At 44.7% G+C, this 19,147-nt stretch overlaps 1 protein-coding gene across 1 annotated transcript in view; it reads left to right on the top strand.

The window, feature by feature from the left end:
• Positions 1-290: 290 nt before the first annotated feature.
• The window catches only part of SLC2A13 (solute carrier family 2 member 13), a 167,433-nt gene continuing 148,576 nt past the window's right edge, over positions 291-19,147 (top strand). Inside the window, exon 1 of the mRNA XM_075429058.1 lies at positions 291-1,081. Within this exon, the coding sequence (XP_075285173.1) occupies positions 532-1,081 (550 nt within the window). The 5' untranslated portion in view covers positions 291-531. The remainder of the gene's footprint in view (positions 1,082-19,147) is intronic.

The following is a 19,147-nucleotide window of genomic DNA, read 5'->3' as shown; positions in this document are numbered from 1 at the left end:
CAGCTCCACCAGCGCGGCGGGCCGCAGGAGCTGCGCCCCGGGGCTTGCGGGGCGGCTCTGGCGGTGCCTGCGCGGCACCCCCCGCCCGGGGCTCCCCTGCTTCTCCCTGCGGCTGCCAACCCCGCCGCTTGCCAGCCCCTCCCGGGCGCGGCGCAGCCCTCGGCGCGCAGGCGCCCCAGGCTGCGCCTGCGCAGTGGTGCGCGCCACGGCGGAGCGGGGCGGGGTGCGACAGGCCCCGCCCCCTGGCTCCCGCCGGGCCGCGCTCGCCGCTGTCCCCGCCCGCCCCCGCCTCCAGCTCCGCCCGGGCGCTGGGAGCGGCGGCGGCGGCGGCAACTTCCCCTCGAGTCTGTCCGGCGGCGGTGGGGACGATGCGACTGGGCTGAGCGCGGCCCGAGAGGGTCGGGGGGGCCGGCCGAGGGCAGGCGTCGCCAGCAGCAGCAGCAGCAGCAGCCAGAGCCGCCCGGCATCCGCCCGCCTCAGCCCCCTGCCCTCCCCCGGCCGGGGCGGGGCGGGAGCCGCCGCGGCTGTCCCATGTCCCGCAAGGCCAGCGACAATGTGGAGTACACGCTGCGGAGCCTGAGCAACCTGATGGGCGAGAAGCGGCGGCGGCAGGCGGACGGGTCCGCCGGCTCGGGGGCGGCGGCGGCGGGCGAGCGGAGCCTCATCGCCGCCGAGTCGTGCTCCAGCCTCAACAGCGCGGCGTCGGGCGGCGAGCTGGAGCGGGCGGCGCGGCGGCAGTTCCAGCAGGACGAGACCCCCGGCTTCGTCTACGTGGTGTCGGTCTTCTCCGCCCTGGGGGGCTTCCTCTTCGGCTACGACACCGGCGTGGTGTCGGGGGCCCTGCTGCTCCTCAAGAGGGAGCTCAACCTGGACGCGCTCTGGCAGGAGCTGCTCGTCTCCGGCACGGTGGGCGCCGCCGCCCTCTCCGCCCTGGCCGGCGGCGTCCTCAACGGGCTGTGCGGCCGGCGGCCCTGCATCCTGCTGGCCAGCGGCCTCTTCACGGCGGGGGCCGGCGTGCTGGCTGCCGCCCGCGACAAGGAGACCCTGCTGGGGGGACGCGTGGTGGTGGGGCTGGGCATCGGTGAGTGGCCGCGCCGACCCGACCCGCTCCGCTCCCCGGGGGGGGCCGCGGCTCTCGCCCCGCCTTGGGGGGTGGGGGGGTGGTTAACGGAGCCCGGAACGCGCCCGTCCGCGGCCCGTTTGCGTGAGGCAGCCCGCAGAGAGAGGCGAGCGTTTCGGGGTCCGTGGGGTTCGCGGTGCTCGGCTGCTGGCGAGGGAGGTGCTGCAGCGGGCTGAGGTGGGGAGAGCGGCCCGCCGGCCGTCGCGGTGCGGGGTGAGCGCGCTTGGCTGACCCCTGGCGCGGTCCCGGCCCGCCTCGGGGACCGCCGGCTGGCTGCCGGGCCAGGACAGCCGTCTCGCATCCTTGCTGCAAACTCGTCTTCAGGGCGGTCTGTCGGTGTCGTGAGCGCACCCCGTGGGGTTTGCCTGTGCGGGGGGATCGTGCCTGTCTGTCCGGACCGCAAGCGTCTCCCTCCCGGTTCCCGCACAGCTTCGCCTTCCGCTGGGCGCCGGAGGAGTGCTCCTGGGACAAAACCAGGTGGTAATCTCTGGTCAGATGGGCTGGTGGTTGTTTGGGAAGGCTTTGGGTTCCTGCGGAACAGAGCGTCGGTTGCCAAACGTAGGCTGCCTGCCTGTGTGCATCGCGTAACTCGCAAGCAGTAGGTGCTGGTAAAACTTTATCGTCCCAAAGAACTTGAAGCTATGAGGAGTGTTTCCTCTAACCTTCGTGGTTGGTTTCTGTGCCAGCTGTATCCTAAATATCCCCAGAATGTTGGTTGCTTTTCAGCTGCCATCCTGTTAGGCAGTAATTTGAATTATACTCATTGTCCAAGATGAGCTGTATGAGGTTATTCAGAGTCCTTGGACTATAGTATGTATATATATAAAAAAAAAAAGGAGTAAATCTTTCTTATTGTGATCTTGCAAGCCTTCCTATCTAAAAGCATTAGGACGAATTGAGAATGAGCCTTGTTTTCCTCTACATAGCAAAATTCTGTTTCTTAGCCATTGAATAATTTGTTGAATTCTCTGACTTGTTGTAGCACACTTGCTGTGACGCAATTTGTGGTCTTATTAAGGAAAAAAAGTTAGTCATAATAAGGGCTGTCAGAAATGAAATTGACTCCATCCTTGAAAGGGCTCATGTTGGTTTTCCTGTACAGTAAGGGACATCTTCTTCAGGTTGCAATTTTCCTACCCTGAGTTGGGTGGTGTTTTTTTTTATTTTTTTAAATGCTACCTCTCTGCATTTTTTTTTATTTAATCAAGACTTCAGACTTTAGAATATTGAGAACATTTGTTATAATGTTCAGGAGACAAGAAAACTAAATTTGACTATGAGGTGGCAGAAGAAGCATTGTGATGGCAATATGTAGTACGTATGTTTAGTAGTAGCTACTAAAAATATCAGATTTTACATCTTTTTGTGCTTATAAAGCTCATGTTCTTTGTTGACCGTGACTTGTTGCACTGACAACTTTGGGGGGAAGAGAAGGAAGGGATGGATGCTGTGCCTGACTCTTGTGTGTGTGTCTTGTAAGGAGATACATAGGCTTGTTGGAGTTGTCTTACAGTGGTGCAAATAAATGACATTGGTATTGTCAGAAGGATATGTGATTTGGGGCTTAGTATGATTGATATATAAAACACAGAAATAGAAGTTGGGAGTTAGAGGCTGTTCATTTGTATAGATATAGATCTCTTGTGTGTTCTGGGGAGAGAGATGTCTTTTCAGCCTCTTTCCACATCACGGACAGAGACAGTTATTCTGCTGGGGCTCTGGAGAGCCGCAGTAAGGACTGAGAAATGTTCTGAGGATTTTGGAGCGCAAAGACACTAACTTAGATTTAAAAAATACGATATTTTCTCCTTTTTATCAAAGGTTGCTCTTTTTTGTATGATGGAGCATATGGCCAGAAATAATGCATTACCTTAAAATACTGTCACTGAAGCATCACAAGAGACTCCAAGAATCGTGGAGTCCGGTCCTAACAAGGTTTATTTTACAAAATAAAAAAATGCCATGGTTCAAAACTGTTCTCGTACAGCAAGCTGCAACTGTCTCTGCATTAAATCGCCCACCAGAGGGAGCCTGGACAACTGCGTGAAGGCATTAGAAACTGGTGGAACTTTTAACCAGTTTCTTCCCTTTCTTCTCCTGGAGCCCTCTGACTGTCATTTTACTGCCCACAGTAAGCAAGAACTTCCTAGCACTGGTGTAAGGAGGTCGCTCAGTAACGTGACGCTTCAGCGACAGTGCGAACTGCCGAAATGTAAGGCTGTGATGGTGTAGTGTTATGAGATGTTTTCTTACCTGCAAACCAGTAAAAACTTCTAAGCTGTGCAGAATTTTGTACATTTTTGAGGTCTCCGCCAATTGCACATCAAGAGATCTACTCCAGAAATAGGCATTCGCTTGCATTTAATAAATGAATTGCTGTGTTATGGGCAGTGCTGTAGTGCTGTAAAAGCTGATGCAGTGATGGTTACCTAAGGGACTTCATTCCGCCCTGGCTGGTACAGTGCAGATCTGTGTTAATCGTGTCTGTGAGAGAAAACGGCCATTTTTCTCGTGACTGTGGTTTATAAAGGGCTCCAGTTAAACTTCCAGGTATAAAAAAACCACAGGATATATGCTGCAATGAGGAACATCTCGCTTCTCTGTCTCGTCCGTTTCTTACCATTTTCTGTAGAGCTGTTTTGCAGTAGAAAACTCTCCTTTTCTCCACGGCAATTACAGAAAGAGATGTTTCTGGAAAATAAAGACCTTCTCTCAAGGACAGTCCAAAATCCTCTTTTATTGCAAATGTTGAATAGATTTTTATAGTTTGAAACAGTTATGTTCCCCTTCCCCCCCCTCTGCCCAGTGTAAATACAAAATACAGGGAATGCAAAAAAACCATGAACTTAGATCTTTCCAGGTCTGAATTTCTGAATACATAGTTCATGAGAACTTCAGGCAAAATGGCTTAAGAACAAAGCTATAGCCATCACTTTCCCCCCCCCCCCATGCCTGCCCCTTCCCAGGCAGCTCTGGTGTCGCTGACTCTTCAGGAATTTGGCTGAGCCTGGTGTCAGGAATGCAGCATTTGGATGGATATTCATTACAGCAAATGTGGGCAAAATTCAAACACTGAGGAAATTGGATCACGTGCTTGATAATTCTTTGTATGAGCTTAGCTAGGAAAAATGTCATTGGTGCAAAGCATGTTTGGACCTTTTGCCTCTGATAATGCTCAAGGCCTTTGCCTGTTGCTGAAAGGTGACCAATCACACTTGGTACAGGACTGGGGGTCAACACAGGTTTGTCTGGTGTTGACTGCCATAGTTTGGATGCTTGGCAGGAAAGCCAGGTTCTTCACTTGGCTCACCTTTGAGCCTAGTCTGGCCTACCAAAGTCTGAGGACAGGCCAGAACTGAAACACCCACGGTTAGAGCTAGCCATGGCTGTAGAGGAGAGCTAATTCTACTGAAAACCTGCTGCCGTGAGAAAGGAGGTGGAGAGTGAGTAGAGTAAGCACTAGGACTAAATGTAATAGAGACTAGAAAGGATAATAATGAATAGCTATGTTTGCAAAACTTCTTTCTTAGACTGCAGTCAGTCTGATGCCCTAATTTTACAGTCACTTTGTTGTCTGCACCTTGGCCAGATGTGTTTCCACGGCTTGCCAGCCTGCAATGGGAGCAGTTTATCCTTCTGTCATCTGAGGATGCTGAAGGTTTTAAGCCTGCAGCTGATGTACATGGGTGTTGGCATGGTGTTTCAGGTAGTGTGCTGTTCAGATCACTTTTTGAAGAACATCTATGTACCAGCTGTGGAGGGAAAGCTGTTTGAGCTACATGGAGTTCAGGAAGTGACAGAATTAAGCTTGATTGTGCAGAGTTGATCTCTATCTTAATGTACAAGTGTTAACTGGTTGATTAGATTCTTCTGTCTTGTTCAGCATGCAGAATAGATGGTGCTCAATTAACGATCGGCTCTTCAGTGTTTTGTTTTCTTGCTCAATGCGTGGCTTAGTGCACACGCCACCCAAGCCCTGGTGAAAGCAGAGTTACTTCTTAGGACGACGATGTGTGCATGCGCTCTGTTACTAGGTCTGCGATGCAGTGGAGACCTGGCTGGTAAAGTGCCTTGCCCTCTCTCTGACGCCTGTCTTTGCTGGTACGTAAAGCATCTTCACAACGTGAGCTTACTGCTCAGTGCTTAGTTTGTACTCAAAATGTCTGTAGTATTTTTTTTTTTAAATGCTGTATTTGAATGCGACATATGTAGTGTTCCTGGTAGCATCTTTTTACTGCATATGTAGGTCATATTCTGAGCAGAGGAAACAAGGTTGTACACAGAATTAGGCAGGAGTGAAAAGCGCTGGCATATGGTTCAGGGCTCCCCTGGTGGGACTGGCTTCTACTGACAGTAAGGTCCAGTAGCAAATAACAAAAATAACCAAATTTAACCAAAGGACCTGTATCATGTAGTACCAGCTCTGTATTATCTTTGCAGTGTTTAAGTAAAAGGTACACTGTATCCACTGGACTACAAGGTATGCTGTGAAAATACTGGAAAATAACCAGTATGACCTGTTGCCTATTAAAGATGAGGATATGTGTGCTTTATTTTTTTTTTTCTTTTTTTAGTGTACTGCTGAGCTTTTTCAGGTGCTGTGAATTTTTATCCTGGAAAAAAGTTACAGATTAATCTCCTCCTTCCTCCCATGCCTCTCTGCCCCTAGTCGCCCATGGGAAGCTGTAAAGCTTCAGTGTGTTTTTATTGGGTGAGTGTCCACCAGATTTTTTTTTTAGAGGAGTTTATACCTTAGTACATTTTGGAGTGGAAAGTCACCTTCAGCCCCCAAATATGCTATGCTGTTTCTGGCAGATGCTTGTAATTTTCAGTCCAGAGATTCATAGGCTATTTTCTCCTCCAGAGACAGTGGTTTGTTAGTATAAGCTTGCAGTAGGGATGAGGGAAATGGAGAGACAAACAGCCACGTTGTTGGAATGAGCTCTTGTACTGCCACTGACCAGAGATGCTCACCCAAGTTCCCAAGATCTATAGCTACTGACACTACATGTGTGCTCAGGGTTGGATCTCTGCATCTTAAGAGCTTGACGTGTTCTTGTGCAAAAGCATCTGGGAGGATACATTACCTTCTGACTGGAGCGGTGGTCTTGCAGCGTACCAGGAACACATTAAGATGAAACACTCTGTCTTTTGAAGTTCTCTACTTTTGTGTGCCTTGGACAGGATACACAGTGCTATGCTCAGTTCACTGTCACGTCAACAAGCGCTGACTCCATTATTGTTTTGTCTGATGGTGTAATACCAAAAGATCGGCAATTTATACATAAGTATTGCTACCTTTGGCAAATATTTAGTGACTGTTTCAGAATAAAGTATTAAGCACACAGAGTTACATTTAAGAGAATTTTTGGACTTTTGATTCTTCTGGAGACTGTTTAAAGTCATAAGGATGGTGTTTCTTTTTTTTTTTGTTGATTTTTTTTTTTTTTTACCTTTGTTTTGGACTTTTAGCTGTTGTTCTTATTTAACTTCAAAATAATCCCATAGTTCATAAACCTTGAAGTTGGTTTTCTGTCTCTAAAACACGGAAATCTTGTAAAATAGTTTTCCTGGTACTTGGTCAAACTGTTCTATCAAAACATAATTCCTGTTGTATTTTAAATATTTTTGTTCATTTTGGAAAAAATACAATGCATCCAGTTCATGTGTGACATAAAATTGCAACTTTTATGATCCTCTTACTCCTTATAAAAAGGCAACTTGAGGGAAGCTTGCAGGGTTAAACACAAGCATTTCCTTACCTGTCTTGAAGAATTCATGTGGGTGCCATAGGTGGTTTTGTTTTCAAAATGCTTTGTTTGCTACAGCAGCAAGAGGCCAGAGGCATCCACTTACCATGATGTTAAAGATAGTAGATTGTTCAGCTGGAACGCTTGGATTAAGTGACTCGTTTGGCTGAAGCTTATAGGAGTCCCTTCAGCAGAGGCACAAGACAGGACTTCTGAGGACAGTCCAAGAAGCAGATTCGAAGTGCCAGCTACTGGCTTCTGCCATGCAATGTCAGGATATGTGCTTAATTTTTATTCTGAGCATACTAGTATGTACTTTGCCAGTTGTATCCTGAGAAGCTGTGAAAAGTGGAATAATACTGGCAGAAGATGCTGAAAAGAAGGGGGAGATTGCATTATCTTAAGTGGGTTTTTATAGAATATATTGTATTTCTAAATACAATATATTGTATTGTACATTAATTTATTTTGAAATGTAATGTTTTAGGAATTTGAGGGGTTGTTCCGTGAAAGTATGGTAAGCTTTTGGGTTGCAAATCCTGTGGAAGTCCTGAAAATTGATGTTTTCTACTTGAGATGGCTGGATTCAAACTGGATGACTGTGGCTGTGCTGCATGCTGGTATTGTGGAGGCATAATGGGCCTGATTGATAACTTTGTTTGCAGAATAGTTTTGTGGTTCTTCATTGGTGAATTGAGTTTTCGTGTCTGACCTGTAAAATCAATGTTGATGGTGTGAACCTTGTGAAGCGGCTGGATCGGGTGGGACAGTCACTGGAGCTGCTGAAAGCCTAAAACCAATGACAGCTGAAAATCAGGGAAGCAGAGTTCTCCCTTTGTGTGTTGTTGGTGTTTGTTTTTTTCCCAATGATTATGCCTGTGACCAAATAGCAAGAGAAGCAGTTATTAAAGATGTTGTAGAGATCTTGTGCAACACAGCTCTGGATGAGTGTGTAGTCATTTTGCTACTTTAGCTAAACTATCTTTCTGTAGGTCTTATGATGCAACTTGAATGCAAACTCTTCTAAAATCTATTTTGCTTATCATAATTGAAGAAATGAAGCTTTAAAAAACACACTTTCCTGTTCTTTCCATTCCTGGTCATCTTCTGATTCATTGGAGGTTTTAGACATGTGGTTTTATTAAAGATTTATTTGAAGCAAATGCCTGTTCTGAAGGTGAATTTTTTGTAGGTGGTTTCTCATTTTGACCGTTCATATACCCAGTCACTGAAGTTGGATTTCTTAACTTGGGGAGCCTGTCCCATCTTCCTTTGCAAGTCCCTTGCAGATGTGCTGCCTGCGTGGATGAAACATACTGCCGTGACCTCGGAGTCCTTGACGCATCTGGCTGGCTGTGGGTAGGCCACGGCATGCTTTCAGCCGTGGTGTTAGCAAACGTGCTCCCGCCTCCCCCTTGGTTCAGTCTCTGATTTGGCTAAATAGCAAGGGGGCCTGCTTCTGCTGCAGCTGGGGATAGACTTCCTGCTCATGTTCCTGCCCTTGAAGCAGCAAATCCGTGTTTGAAGTCCCACACGTGCCCTAGGGATTGCTCCTGGGTTGACTTCCCTGGGAGTTTAGCCATCACTTTGTGTGGCCGTTGTGTTAGTGGGCTCAGCCACTGAAACAGTTGTGTGACTTTAAACATACACCTTTTTTTTTTTTTTATTGATATGTGCAGCTTTTTACCTTGGGCTTATCCTTTAGTTGTCCCTCAGGGGTCTTCTCCCCTCTCCCCTAGAGATGGGTCTTCCAGTTGTGTATATTCAGGGGCTGTCACCCCATCTTCTCTGCTTGAACTTTTCTTCCCCCCTCCCTGATTTTTCCAGTATAATTCGGCAAGGGAGCAACTCTCTGGAGGAGGTTTGCCCTCTGCAGCTAATCTTAAAGGCTACTTGGTTCTCATTAGAGCTGATGTTTTCCAGAAGCAGCTGGCACCAACCTTGGGGCTCATCCTTTGCTAGTGAGCATTTTACAGCAACAAGGGCTTTCTACTTCTGTTCCCGAGTAATGAGGCAATTTCAAGGCAAAAAAATTTTCCAGGCAGTGTGGGAAAGCCCCAGTGATACCTGATGCTTTTAGCACGTGGGCTGCAGGCACTCTGCAAGGCTGAATGGTCTTAAGGGAGAAGAGGGGTTTCCCTGGGAGGCAGTTGCTTCAGGCCTCAAATCTAGAACTTTTCAACACTGTATTTGGGAAGGTCTGAGTTTTCACAGGTCTCATGCCAACTGGTAGCACTGAGGAGGTCTCTGATCCCCCATCACCAGCCAGCCAAACACATACAGCTGTGTGCACACTTGTCTCCGAGGCAGTGATGAAGGGATTGTCGATCTCCAGACACAAAAACACAGGATGCCAGAAATGGTGGAGGACTTGCTGTGTAAACAAAAACGTGTATCCAAAATTAGATTCACCTGGCAATTTCCCATATTCCCAAATTCCCGTAGCCTAGACAAAATTAAATAGCTTTAGAAATCTATACCATAAGTGGGAGCCCTAAGGCAAGAGTTTTCCATCCTTTTTCCAGAAGTAGGAGTTTCTGCAGGCTAGCCTTTTCTGTCTTGGACAGAAACAAGGAGTAACAGCCCTTCTGTTTCCCTTTTCTTTTGGTCAGAAGCCTCATGTGCATGGTTTTCTCCACTGTTGCTTCTCTTGCAAGCTTTCAGGGAAGCAAAACCAGTAATTGTGCTTTTAATGTGCCTATGAACATAATCACTTTGGGAAAAGAAGATTACTTTCCAGCAGCTAGAAGGAAGTATTAGAGATGTCTTTGTGTTTAGCCACAGCTCTTCTACTTTCCTGTCATACTCTGGAAACCCAGGGGAATGCGTTCCAAGTTGGAAAGAGCAGAAGAGCCTGCCTGGTGTTACGCACGTTGTATTGCCCGTGCTGTGGGGTGTGTGGTCTTGTAAATTGGGAACGTGTTCCAATGAGCACTGCTCTGAGAGAAACAACTACTGAAGTGATAACTGGCATTTGCCAATGGAAGGCAGCTCTTTAATTTCTGATTGCTCATAAGAAATTTTCTCCTGGTCCTTCTCTCAAATACTTGTTTTGTGCCAGAACGTCATAGAAACCTTACAAAGCCTCGAACAATCTACCTTGCTTAGTGACTTCTGATAGTTTTCCAGGAATATTTTTGTAGTTTTAGCAATCCTACTCTTTGTTCACCAGATAAGACCTTTGAACTTAGGCCTACTTCAAGGCACCAACAATTCAAAATTTAAATCCATCTTGAACTGACTGCGCCCCTAATGAACAGGTGGATGTAAGATTTTTGGGTTGGGTTCCTCTCCAGCCTGTTGGTTGTTCCTGTCTGACTGTCTTCTTCATGCTGACACGGTCATGAAAACATGAAGGTAACCTTAAGTAAGTGTTGTTAAATGACTTTGTGTTATTATGGCTGATACATTACTATCAGAGCAATGCCAACATTCATAAGCTATCAATCACATTTATTGTAATCAAGTAAAAAAAAATATCATGTGTTGGTAGTAGTTCGAAATGATAGTAGTAATCTTGATTCGTGCCCTGCTCTGAACTGCCTCCTGTAGTTCAACCAGGTCTCGCTGTGGCATCTCTCCCACTTCCAAGGGCGAGAGAGGAGCACAGCTACAGGGATCGCTCCTCTTCCCTAGTGCAGTAGCAGGGCAGAGCTGCTATGCCCAGAAGAGCAGGAAGGGAGGGAGAAGGAGCACTAGTGCAGTCCTGTGCCCATGCCCTGCGATCCAGTTCAGCCTCCAAAGCAACTGGACCAGCTGGTGGAAACAGGGAGCTCCTGTTCCCATCCCTCTGTTTTGCCTCCCCTAAATTACCATTGATTCTTGTCCAAAATATGTAATAGTGCAAAAATACTTGGTAGTTATCTATGATTCTGTGGGCTTTTTAACCAATATTATGAAAGATTCAAACAGTACAGCCCATCTCTTTTTTACAGCTCTAATCCTGGAGGAACTGGCAGTACTTAACCTGGAGAAAATATGGTTGTGGATTTACTGTCTCTTCAGCTGCGCATTCAGAAATGGATGGGCAGTCAGGCTTCAGTAATTTCTTTAAGGAAGAGTTAGATCATCCTGATGCTGAAAACAACTACCTTCTGAGCATGTTGCAGTTTTGTGCTGCTGAACTGGCAGTTGTAGCATAGGATTCACATTCTGCCATTCAGCAGTGAAAATTGCCAGGGAATTACAGAAGAAAAAAATGTAGCTACTGTCTTAAAGGTGCCCAGAGAAAGTTGGAAGCAAAGGCTGTGTATTGAAGCTAATAAATATACTTAATAAATTACTTTTTCCTGAGCCTTTTATAGGAAAAGTGGTGGATAACTAAATATATTGATGAAAGCTAGACAGTGAGGCTGGAGCAACTTTAGAAGTCTGGAAGGATCGCTGGAGCACAGAGCCTATGTGAGGTGTTGGAAGCAGAGAATATTTTTGCTGTGTGTTTGAACATCTGACTGGAGTGCAGCTGGGAACACAGGGACAGCTGAGAGCCTAAGTTCTAGTGTAGTTGATAGCAGAAGGTATATCAGGATCCCAAAGTCAGATGCCTCAAGTCAGAGCTAGTACTCCTTCGGAATCTACTTGTCCAGTGTGTGATAGTAGGAGAGATACACTGCTTCTTACAGTATTTTTTGTGTGATTAAGGTTCAGGTCAATGTGCTGTATTTGTTATTCCTAGCTGTATCAGGACTTACTCAGCCTAGCTGTTACTTTAAATTTAATTTTCTGTTTGTAGCTGCCCACCTAGGAAGTTTTGTTTAATTTGTGAGGTTAAGGAGATAAAATTGAAGGGGCTTGCCACTAAGTACTTGCTCTCTTGATTTGCTTGGTTAATTTTTTTAGGGTTGTTGGTTGGAGCTATGGTGGATCCTGCAGAGAGTCTAACACCTGAGAAAAGCAGTGTGGTAATAGCTGAACTAGAGCACGGTGAGCATGGAGGAAGTACTGGTTAAGACCGAAGCTGTGTGTACTTTTAGCAGGCGCTTCAGCAGGTGTTTGCATATAAGTGACCTTTTTTGTTTGTTCACAGGTCCTTGATTATTGGACTGTTGAGGTCAGTAGTAGCTATGTCAGCACAGGAATGGGGAATCTGCCTGAGGGGAAAAGGTAAGTCTGGTTTTATTCACTATGGAGTTCAGCAGCTAAGTCTTTTGCCTTGTAGACTCGGTGCTCCTGCATTAATCATAGGTGCTGCTGACCTCACCAGTCCAATTTGCATTGGAACAGCTTGGTACATATGGAAAGTCAGAGCCACCCGGACAACTTCAGGGTCTGGAAGAAGAGGGTGGAAAAGACTAAATGTTGTACATAGGCATTCATTATCTTTTAGTCCAGGAATTCAATCACTATGGTGATACTCTGAGCTGAATACTGGGGTCTGGTTTTGTGCTGTATGTAGTTCTTGGGTAGGAAGAGGAAATGAGGCATAGAATGTAGATGCTTTCTCTTGTAATGATTGACTGGCATGTTCCTGGAAAAAATTATTGGTGCATATAGCAGAAATCTGGGTGCATATTGAGTAGAGCATTGCACAAATAAGGTCAACTTCTCTTATAGTGGGTGGAAATGTACTTTACTAAATTTTTTGAAAGCTTGGATGAGAAGGTACTGTTTGTTTTAAAATCTAACTTTGGAGCAGGGCACAATAGTTGCCTCTCCTGACCCCCGTCTGCAGTTTTACTAGCTGGGGTAAACAGAATATTATCATTAACAGTGTGTGTGCTTCTGAAAAAGCTGTAGTTTCAAAGCATAATTTTTAGGTTGAGCTTTGTTGTTGTTTTCCTTTCTTGTGTGTCTGCTGATGGTGACTTTAAAGTTAAGAAAAGATGCAGCTTGTGTTTTGGCTTTGGTTCTGCCTATCCCCACCTATTTCTGAATCTTCCTTCCCTGGAGTCAAAAGCTGTCTGTTGTATCAGTCTGCAGGGCCTCTCCCTGATTCAAAGTTAATTGCTTTGCCTGACACCCAGGTACTATCTGGGCGATTAATCATTATCCTCTTAGCTGTGGAGTGCTCCCTTGCACAGAAGGAAACAGTGCTCTGAGCTTATAAACGCAGCGGTGCAGAGAAGGTTTTTCCTCCTAGCTCGAGACCAGCAGGCCTGTCTCCTCCTAATACAGATTGTATCTTTAGCAAGATCTGAGCCACCTGTTTAGGATATTTATGTTTAGTCTATTCAGAAGTTAATTCTCAGTAATTCATCTTGTAGTGGTGAAACTTCTTAAGGCACTGTGTGTGTGTTTTCTGGTTTTCCTCACCTAGAATCAGGTTAACCTGTTTCTGGCTGGCTTAACAGAGCCTCTGCTCATGGTCCTGCGCTCGCTTGTATTGTTCATCCATGAGTATGGAGTTATGTGTGTGACTGCTTTAGATGAGGCATAAATCCCTGTGGCTGTGTGCTGGTTGGAGGAGGGCAAGCCTGGCCTGCCTGTTAGCCTGCTGTCTCAAGCTTTTGTATTAATTCTGCTCTTCTTCCTAGAGGGTCTTTCCAGGATACATGATGTGAAACTATGAATGCTGGGTGTGATGGGGACTGCTTATGGACTGCTCCATTACAGTCAAACTATTGTTTTTCAATTTGTCTAGCTGCAATGGCTTCTTATCCCCAAGTTTCCCCTATGAGGGAGCTTTATTTGAACTGGGATATAGGGAAACCGTGTTTCCTGCATTGGCCCAGGGAAGACAGAGCTGGAAGTGTGAGTGCTAGAGCAGCACTACTTCAACCTCCGTAACTCATCTGCCACATTTGTATTTCCTGACCCACGCTGGTGAGAAGGAACGTCTGATCCAGGCCCCCTAGACAGTCATGTTGGGAAGTAAGAATCCAGGTATCTGGACTACTCTGTGTCTGTGTGCCTGTGCAGGAAGAACTGGGTAATGAAATAAAATTATATTGGTGGATATTTTAATTAGGAGTTGCTTGTATTTTTGTAATTGAAGGTAACTATGCAAGAGGATACTGTAAACCAATTGTGCAGATTTTCAGGATTAGTGTGTTGGGAATGGATTCCACAGCTGTGCTCTGGAGGACAAGGGAAGGTACAAAGAACTGCTTTGGGGTATGGAGATGTTCTTTCTGCTTCTTTAATTTTTTTTATTAAGTGGGAATATATAGTTCTTGGCTCAATTCTTTTGTCTTCATTAAAGTTTTATCAAGTAGGGTTGCGTATTTCTTGGCGTAGATAATGTGGACTTGTATGATCATAGAATGGTTTGGGTTGGAAGGGAACCTATAGATCACCTAGTTCCAAGCCCCCTGCCATGAGCAGGGACACCTTCCACTAGACCAGGTTGCTCAGAGCCCCATCCAACCTGGCCTTGAACACTGCCAGGGAGGGGGCAGCCACAGCTTCTCTGGGCAGTCTGTGCCAGTGTTTCACCACCCTCACAGTGAAAAATTTCTTCCTTATATCTAATTTAAACTGAAAGAGGGTAGGTTTAAAGCCATAACCCCTTGTACTATCGCTATATGCCCTGGTAAGAAGTCCCATGATCTCCCACCCACACAGTGTAACTAGTTTTTGTCTGTGCTGTTGCAATGAGCAAGAGAGAGAACGCCAAGAGGTCTGATTTAGCACTCTTTCACTAGTTTAAAGCCAGTGTGATTCCACTGACATTACAGCAACATTAATTTCTTTACCTCATCATCTTGATAAACAACCAATTAATGCAGTGCTTTAGAGGAGAGATGAATCTGTTCATCAGGTAATTGTAGGTTCATATAAAATTAAGTCTGTAAGGTAGTTATGGATATCAGACTGAGTTACAACTGAAAAACACAGCTTTAGTCAGATTTGTCAGAGAAGTTTATATGACTTCTAAGCTGATATTTGAAGACAAAGTATTTCTTCACAGATGCTTGTGTTCGTCTTCTGTGATATTTTGCTTACAGCAATGCTCTGTTTCTTGCTTAAAGCAAATGATCCAGTTAGTTGTAGTAAAACATAAAAATGCCTGTGTGCATGCTTCTCAGTCCTGTACAAATGTGTTCCCAATGTAGCTGAATCATCCAGAAGCAATGTATGGCGCTCTGTGGTTTGGATTTCTGTTGTTGTACATTATCAGCACTAAAATACATGTATCCCTAAAGCAATAATGGGTTGAGAAGTGTTTGGTCTGCTGTGTCTCCTTTTCACAGTTTCTCTCCGTGTTCTTTGGTTTGGATTTCTATTTGTCATGCATTATCAGTCACTAAAATACATACATCCCTGAAGCAAGAATAGACCGAGAAGTGTCTGGTCTGCTGCATTTCACTTTCACAGTTGCTCTGTGTGTTCTGTACTCTGCAAATTCATCCTGTTACAGGATCTGTAGCCACTGGTTTTCTAAGTCACGGTAAATTTTGCCAATGCAAATACCATCTTGGGTTACCTGTCCTAAGAGCCGGAACCCGTATAGTTTACTTGTGTACTGTAGAAACAAAGTAGCAAGGAAACTATTGTGTTCTTGTACTAGAAGAAAGAAAATACTATTTCCTGCTGATACAGAGAGCTAGAGATGCGTAGCCTTGAACTCCTCTTGCCATAAATGAAGTTTTTTGTCATGCAGTTTTATAGTCTCAAGGCTGAATTACAACAAGCCTTCTGTTAAAATAAGTTAAATACGTGCACACAGTTGTTTTACTTTGCCACTCAGAAGGCTTGCTAACTTTGACTGCAATAAGAAAATGTCTGTTGTACTGTTGAAAGGCCTGACTTGCACATTGTGAGACCCCCAAATGTCTGATGCCCTGTCTTTTGCTACGTAAACATAAGACCAATCTGTAATTCTTGCATTTGTCACTTCGTGGCCACTTGATCTTAAAGTGGCTCTGGTAATTTATGCCTCCATTCTTCCTTCTGTAGGGTGAGGCTGATGCTTGCGTTTTCAAAAAGCATTCTTGGATTTATTAAAAACAAATAATAATCTTTAATTCTATCAGTCATAAGCTGTTCAACACTACAATTTCTGTGAGTGGACTTCATAGTTTGATTTCCAGTTTTCTCAGATAATTTCTTCTTCAGTCGGATTTCTGCTCTCCTCTTTCCCTGCTTGCTGTGTGTTTGGCCTTTAGACAGGCAGTGCTGTTAGTGGTGCTAGTCAGAGAAGCCTGGGCTCAGGGAAGCCTGATGTTCAAATCTTACTGAAATGCTGGTAAATAATTTGTTACAAATTACAGCTAATGGCTGTTACGTGATTCCCACTTGGCTTTGTAACTGTTATTTCTACTGAACTTTGTGGAAGCACAAACCATGCATTAATAGATACATACATACAAATTGTCACATACTTGTCATTGCACAGAAAAATAAGATTGCCTAAAATCAACCCAACTATGTAAAGCATTTTTAGGATGTATCTCAGTGGACTAATGTAGATTTAACTTCCAGAACATTCTGACATGCTGTATCACTAACTATGCGTATTCTTCAATTACTCCCACAAGCCTTTTCTCTTCTTTACAAGCAGTTGGCACAAGAGTCGTTAAAGGACTTTGCTACTAAATGCTTTTGGTAATTTGTACCTAAGCTTGAGTTTTCTGATACAGTATATGGAAACACTACTCAAAGGGTCTGTACATCTTAGCAATTAAGAAGTCCTTTAAACTAAGCAAGGAGAGCAATGTAAACTCTGAGTGAGCAGATGAATGTGGAGGTGAACTTGACAGCGTTTGAAAGGTGGATCATGCTGCACCTGAAGATGAGGAGCAGTAGCCATTTGAATTGCTGAAAGCACACACTGCATTGGAAGCACAGTCTGCGGAAGGTTTTTCTAGCTGTTTTATGACTGCGGTAGGTCACAAGTATTAAGGAAGGGGATTCTGCTATTAAGGAGGTTGTCTTTGGTGGCAGGAAGAGTAGCATTCTGCTAGAATAGAGGCTTCTTCCCAACCTGATCTACATATAAACCTGTTATCAGCATGTGTGCTTTGCAATGGATTGTAAAATTTTATAGGGAAGATACTGTGGTTTTGTAATTTTCTTACTGCATGTAAGTGGTAATGGTACTAACTGGGAAGGCAGGGGTGCGTAGTGAGTAATTCAGATACAGTCACCTGTGAAGTGTTTTGTGCTTTGTTGCCGGTTCCTAGTGCTTTATTAGAAGCAATGACAACTGGTTTCTTTCCTACTCACAGTTACTCTATTAGTGTTTGGTTTAATGATTCTTCTCCAGTGGGTAATTAATTCTCCCTCCTGATGCTGCCCTCCTGCAGTATTGTCAGCAGTGCCTACCTTTTGTTTTGCGAAATAAGGAACAGGATGTAGACCAGAGATGTTTTAAAAATGTAAGTATAAGTAATTTTTTACTTTTGCATTAAAATTCAATTACACATAGCTAGGTTTTACTGTAATTGACGTTTCAATTAGATCTTGCTTTATGAAAACTTAATTAAAAGATGAGGTGAAATGTGACCAGGTTTTAGGGAAGACCAAGATGGGAGCCAGTAATTACTTTGTAGGGTTTCTTTGGAAAGAGTGCTGTGAGATTTGGAGCTCCTTCCCTGCTCTGGAGTTAAGATTGTCAGTTATCCTTAAATACGAAAAATTTCTTTATAAATTTTCTCTGCAAAAGTAGAGTAATGCTGTAAGTGCAGAACTTTCAAAGTTTGTATTTTAGAGAGATCCTGCATTTGGTTGTTTTTCTTGGTGGTATCTTGTGCATGAATCTCTTCACTTAAAACTTGAACCCGACAGGAGAATGTCTTGTCACTTCAAAAGACAACGTGGCTTAATTTTTAAACCTTTTGCTTCTTAGTGGGAGCAGATACGAAGGAGTTAAATAAAATTAACAGGAGGTCTTTGTAGTAGTTGTGCCTCAGACTACAAAAAAGCTGGGGCACTTAGAGGCTGGAGGGCAACAAACTAAAACAGCAGAATATTTCATTGTCTGTTTAGTCATCTTATGAGTTAGTGATTTATTGCAACTTGCGCAGTGCAAGTCACGGGAAAAGCAGATCTGTTCTGCTTATCAAGTATAATCTTAACAAGGATATCTGCTGCATCTATTTTAATTAGAATGGGACTGTCAGATACGACATTTTAAATGCCAGCTCCTAATTCTTCTTAAAGTTGCTTGTTTTCTCTATTCTCTTATTGGGTAGGAACAACATAGCAAGCTGCTGGATGAGAATTGATGCAGTGCTCTGAGTTACGGAAGGGCATTTTAGATACCCATCTCTATTTCCTTTTAATCTTTAGGTTGTCTAGAGTTACCAGGGTCTTGCATCAATTAAAGAGATTTACTGAGAACATCATTTGTTCGCCCAGTTTTCACTGCAGGCTGACCTGCAGCTCTTCCTGAATCCTACCCAATTAACATGCCCGGAGAACAGAAACAGGGTAGGAAAGAGCTGCTCTGCGGGGGGACCTCGGGTGCTGTGCTCCTGTCATCTGCTGCTCTTACAACCAGTTGCTCTGAACACTGTTTTTAATAAGGAGGTCTGCAAAGTAGAAGATGGAGTAAAGCAACCCTGTTAGCAGATTTACATCTGCTGCTTGGAAGACAGCTGTCCATTACAATGCATCTAGAGGACTGCAAGTTGTCAAAAGCTGAAAGCCGTGAGAGCAACATCTCTCAGGTTTTCTTGTGATCTTCTGTCCTCTCCCAGTCTCTTCCCTGAGGCCTTGAGACTTGGGGCCTTGTTTTTAAGAAGCTATTTGGCAGTCCATTTCTTTGATAAAATTTAGCAAGAGTTTCTTCCCACCTGCAGCGTCCACCCACTCCTTGTTAGCTGAGATTTTCCTCAGCTTTTTGTCCCTTAGATGTTGGTAATGGAGTGGTTGATCTGTTCCTTTTTTCCCTTTAGTGCTTGACAGCTACTGTCTTGGTTTTTTTCCACAAATGCAGCAGCCTCATTCTTCACTTGTAACATCTCCTTTTTGTCAGTATAAGCAACTGATGGGAAGTAAATACACAGCAAAATAGGTTAAAGTACCCTTGTATCCCTTGACAGCTTCAGTATTACACTGTGAATCCTGCAGTTGTGACTGCTGATCTAGACTATCGCAAGTCATTCCAAGGAGTAAACGTACAGGGCCTGAAGACGTTCAGCACCAGTTTGTCCCTCTGCTAAGGACAGTCTAGTGCAAGGTCCTTGTCCTAATAGTCAAAACCCCTTCTGAGACTTAACCGCTTTACTTGAGAGATCCTTACCTGGGATTCCTCCATAGGATGTCCTCCTGTTACAGTTGCATTTCACTGGCACCAAACAGCTGTAACGGAAATGGTAGCGGGGAAACTCCAGACCAGGCAGAGAAGCTGCATGAAAACTAGACATTTAAGCTGAGCTGCTTCTTGTAAAGC

The sequence above is a fragment of the Opisthocomus hoazin genome, chromosome 8 (genome assembly GCF_030867145.1).
Source record: "Opisthocomus hoazin isolate bOpiHoa1 chromosome 8, bOpiHoa1.hap1, whole genome shotgun sequence".
Lineage (NCBI taxonomy): Eukaryota > Metazoa > Chordata > Aves > Opisthocomiformes > Opisthocomidae > Opisthocomus > Opisthocomus hoazin.
This window is presented reverse-complemented; position numbering and strand designations above follow the sequence as displayed.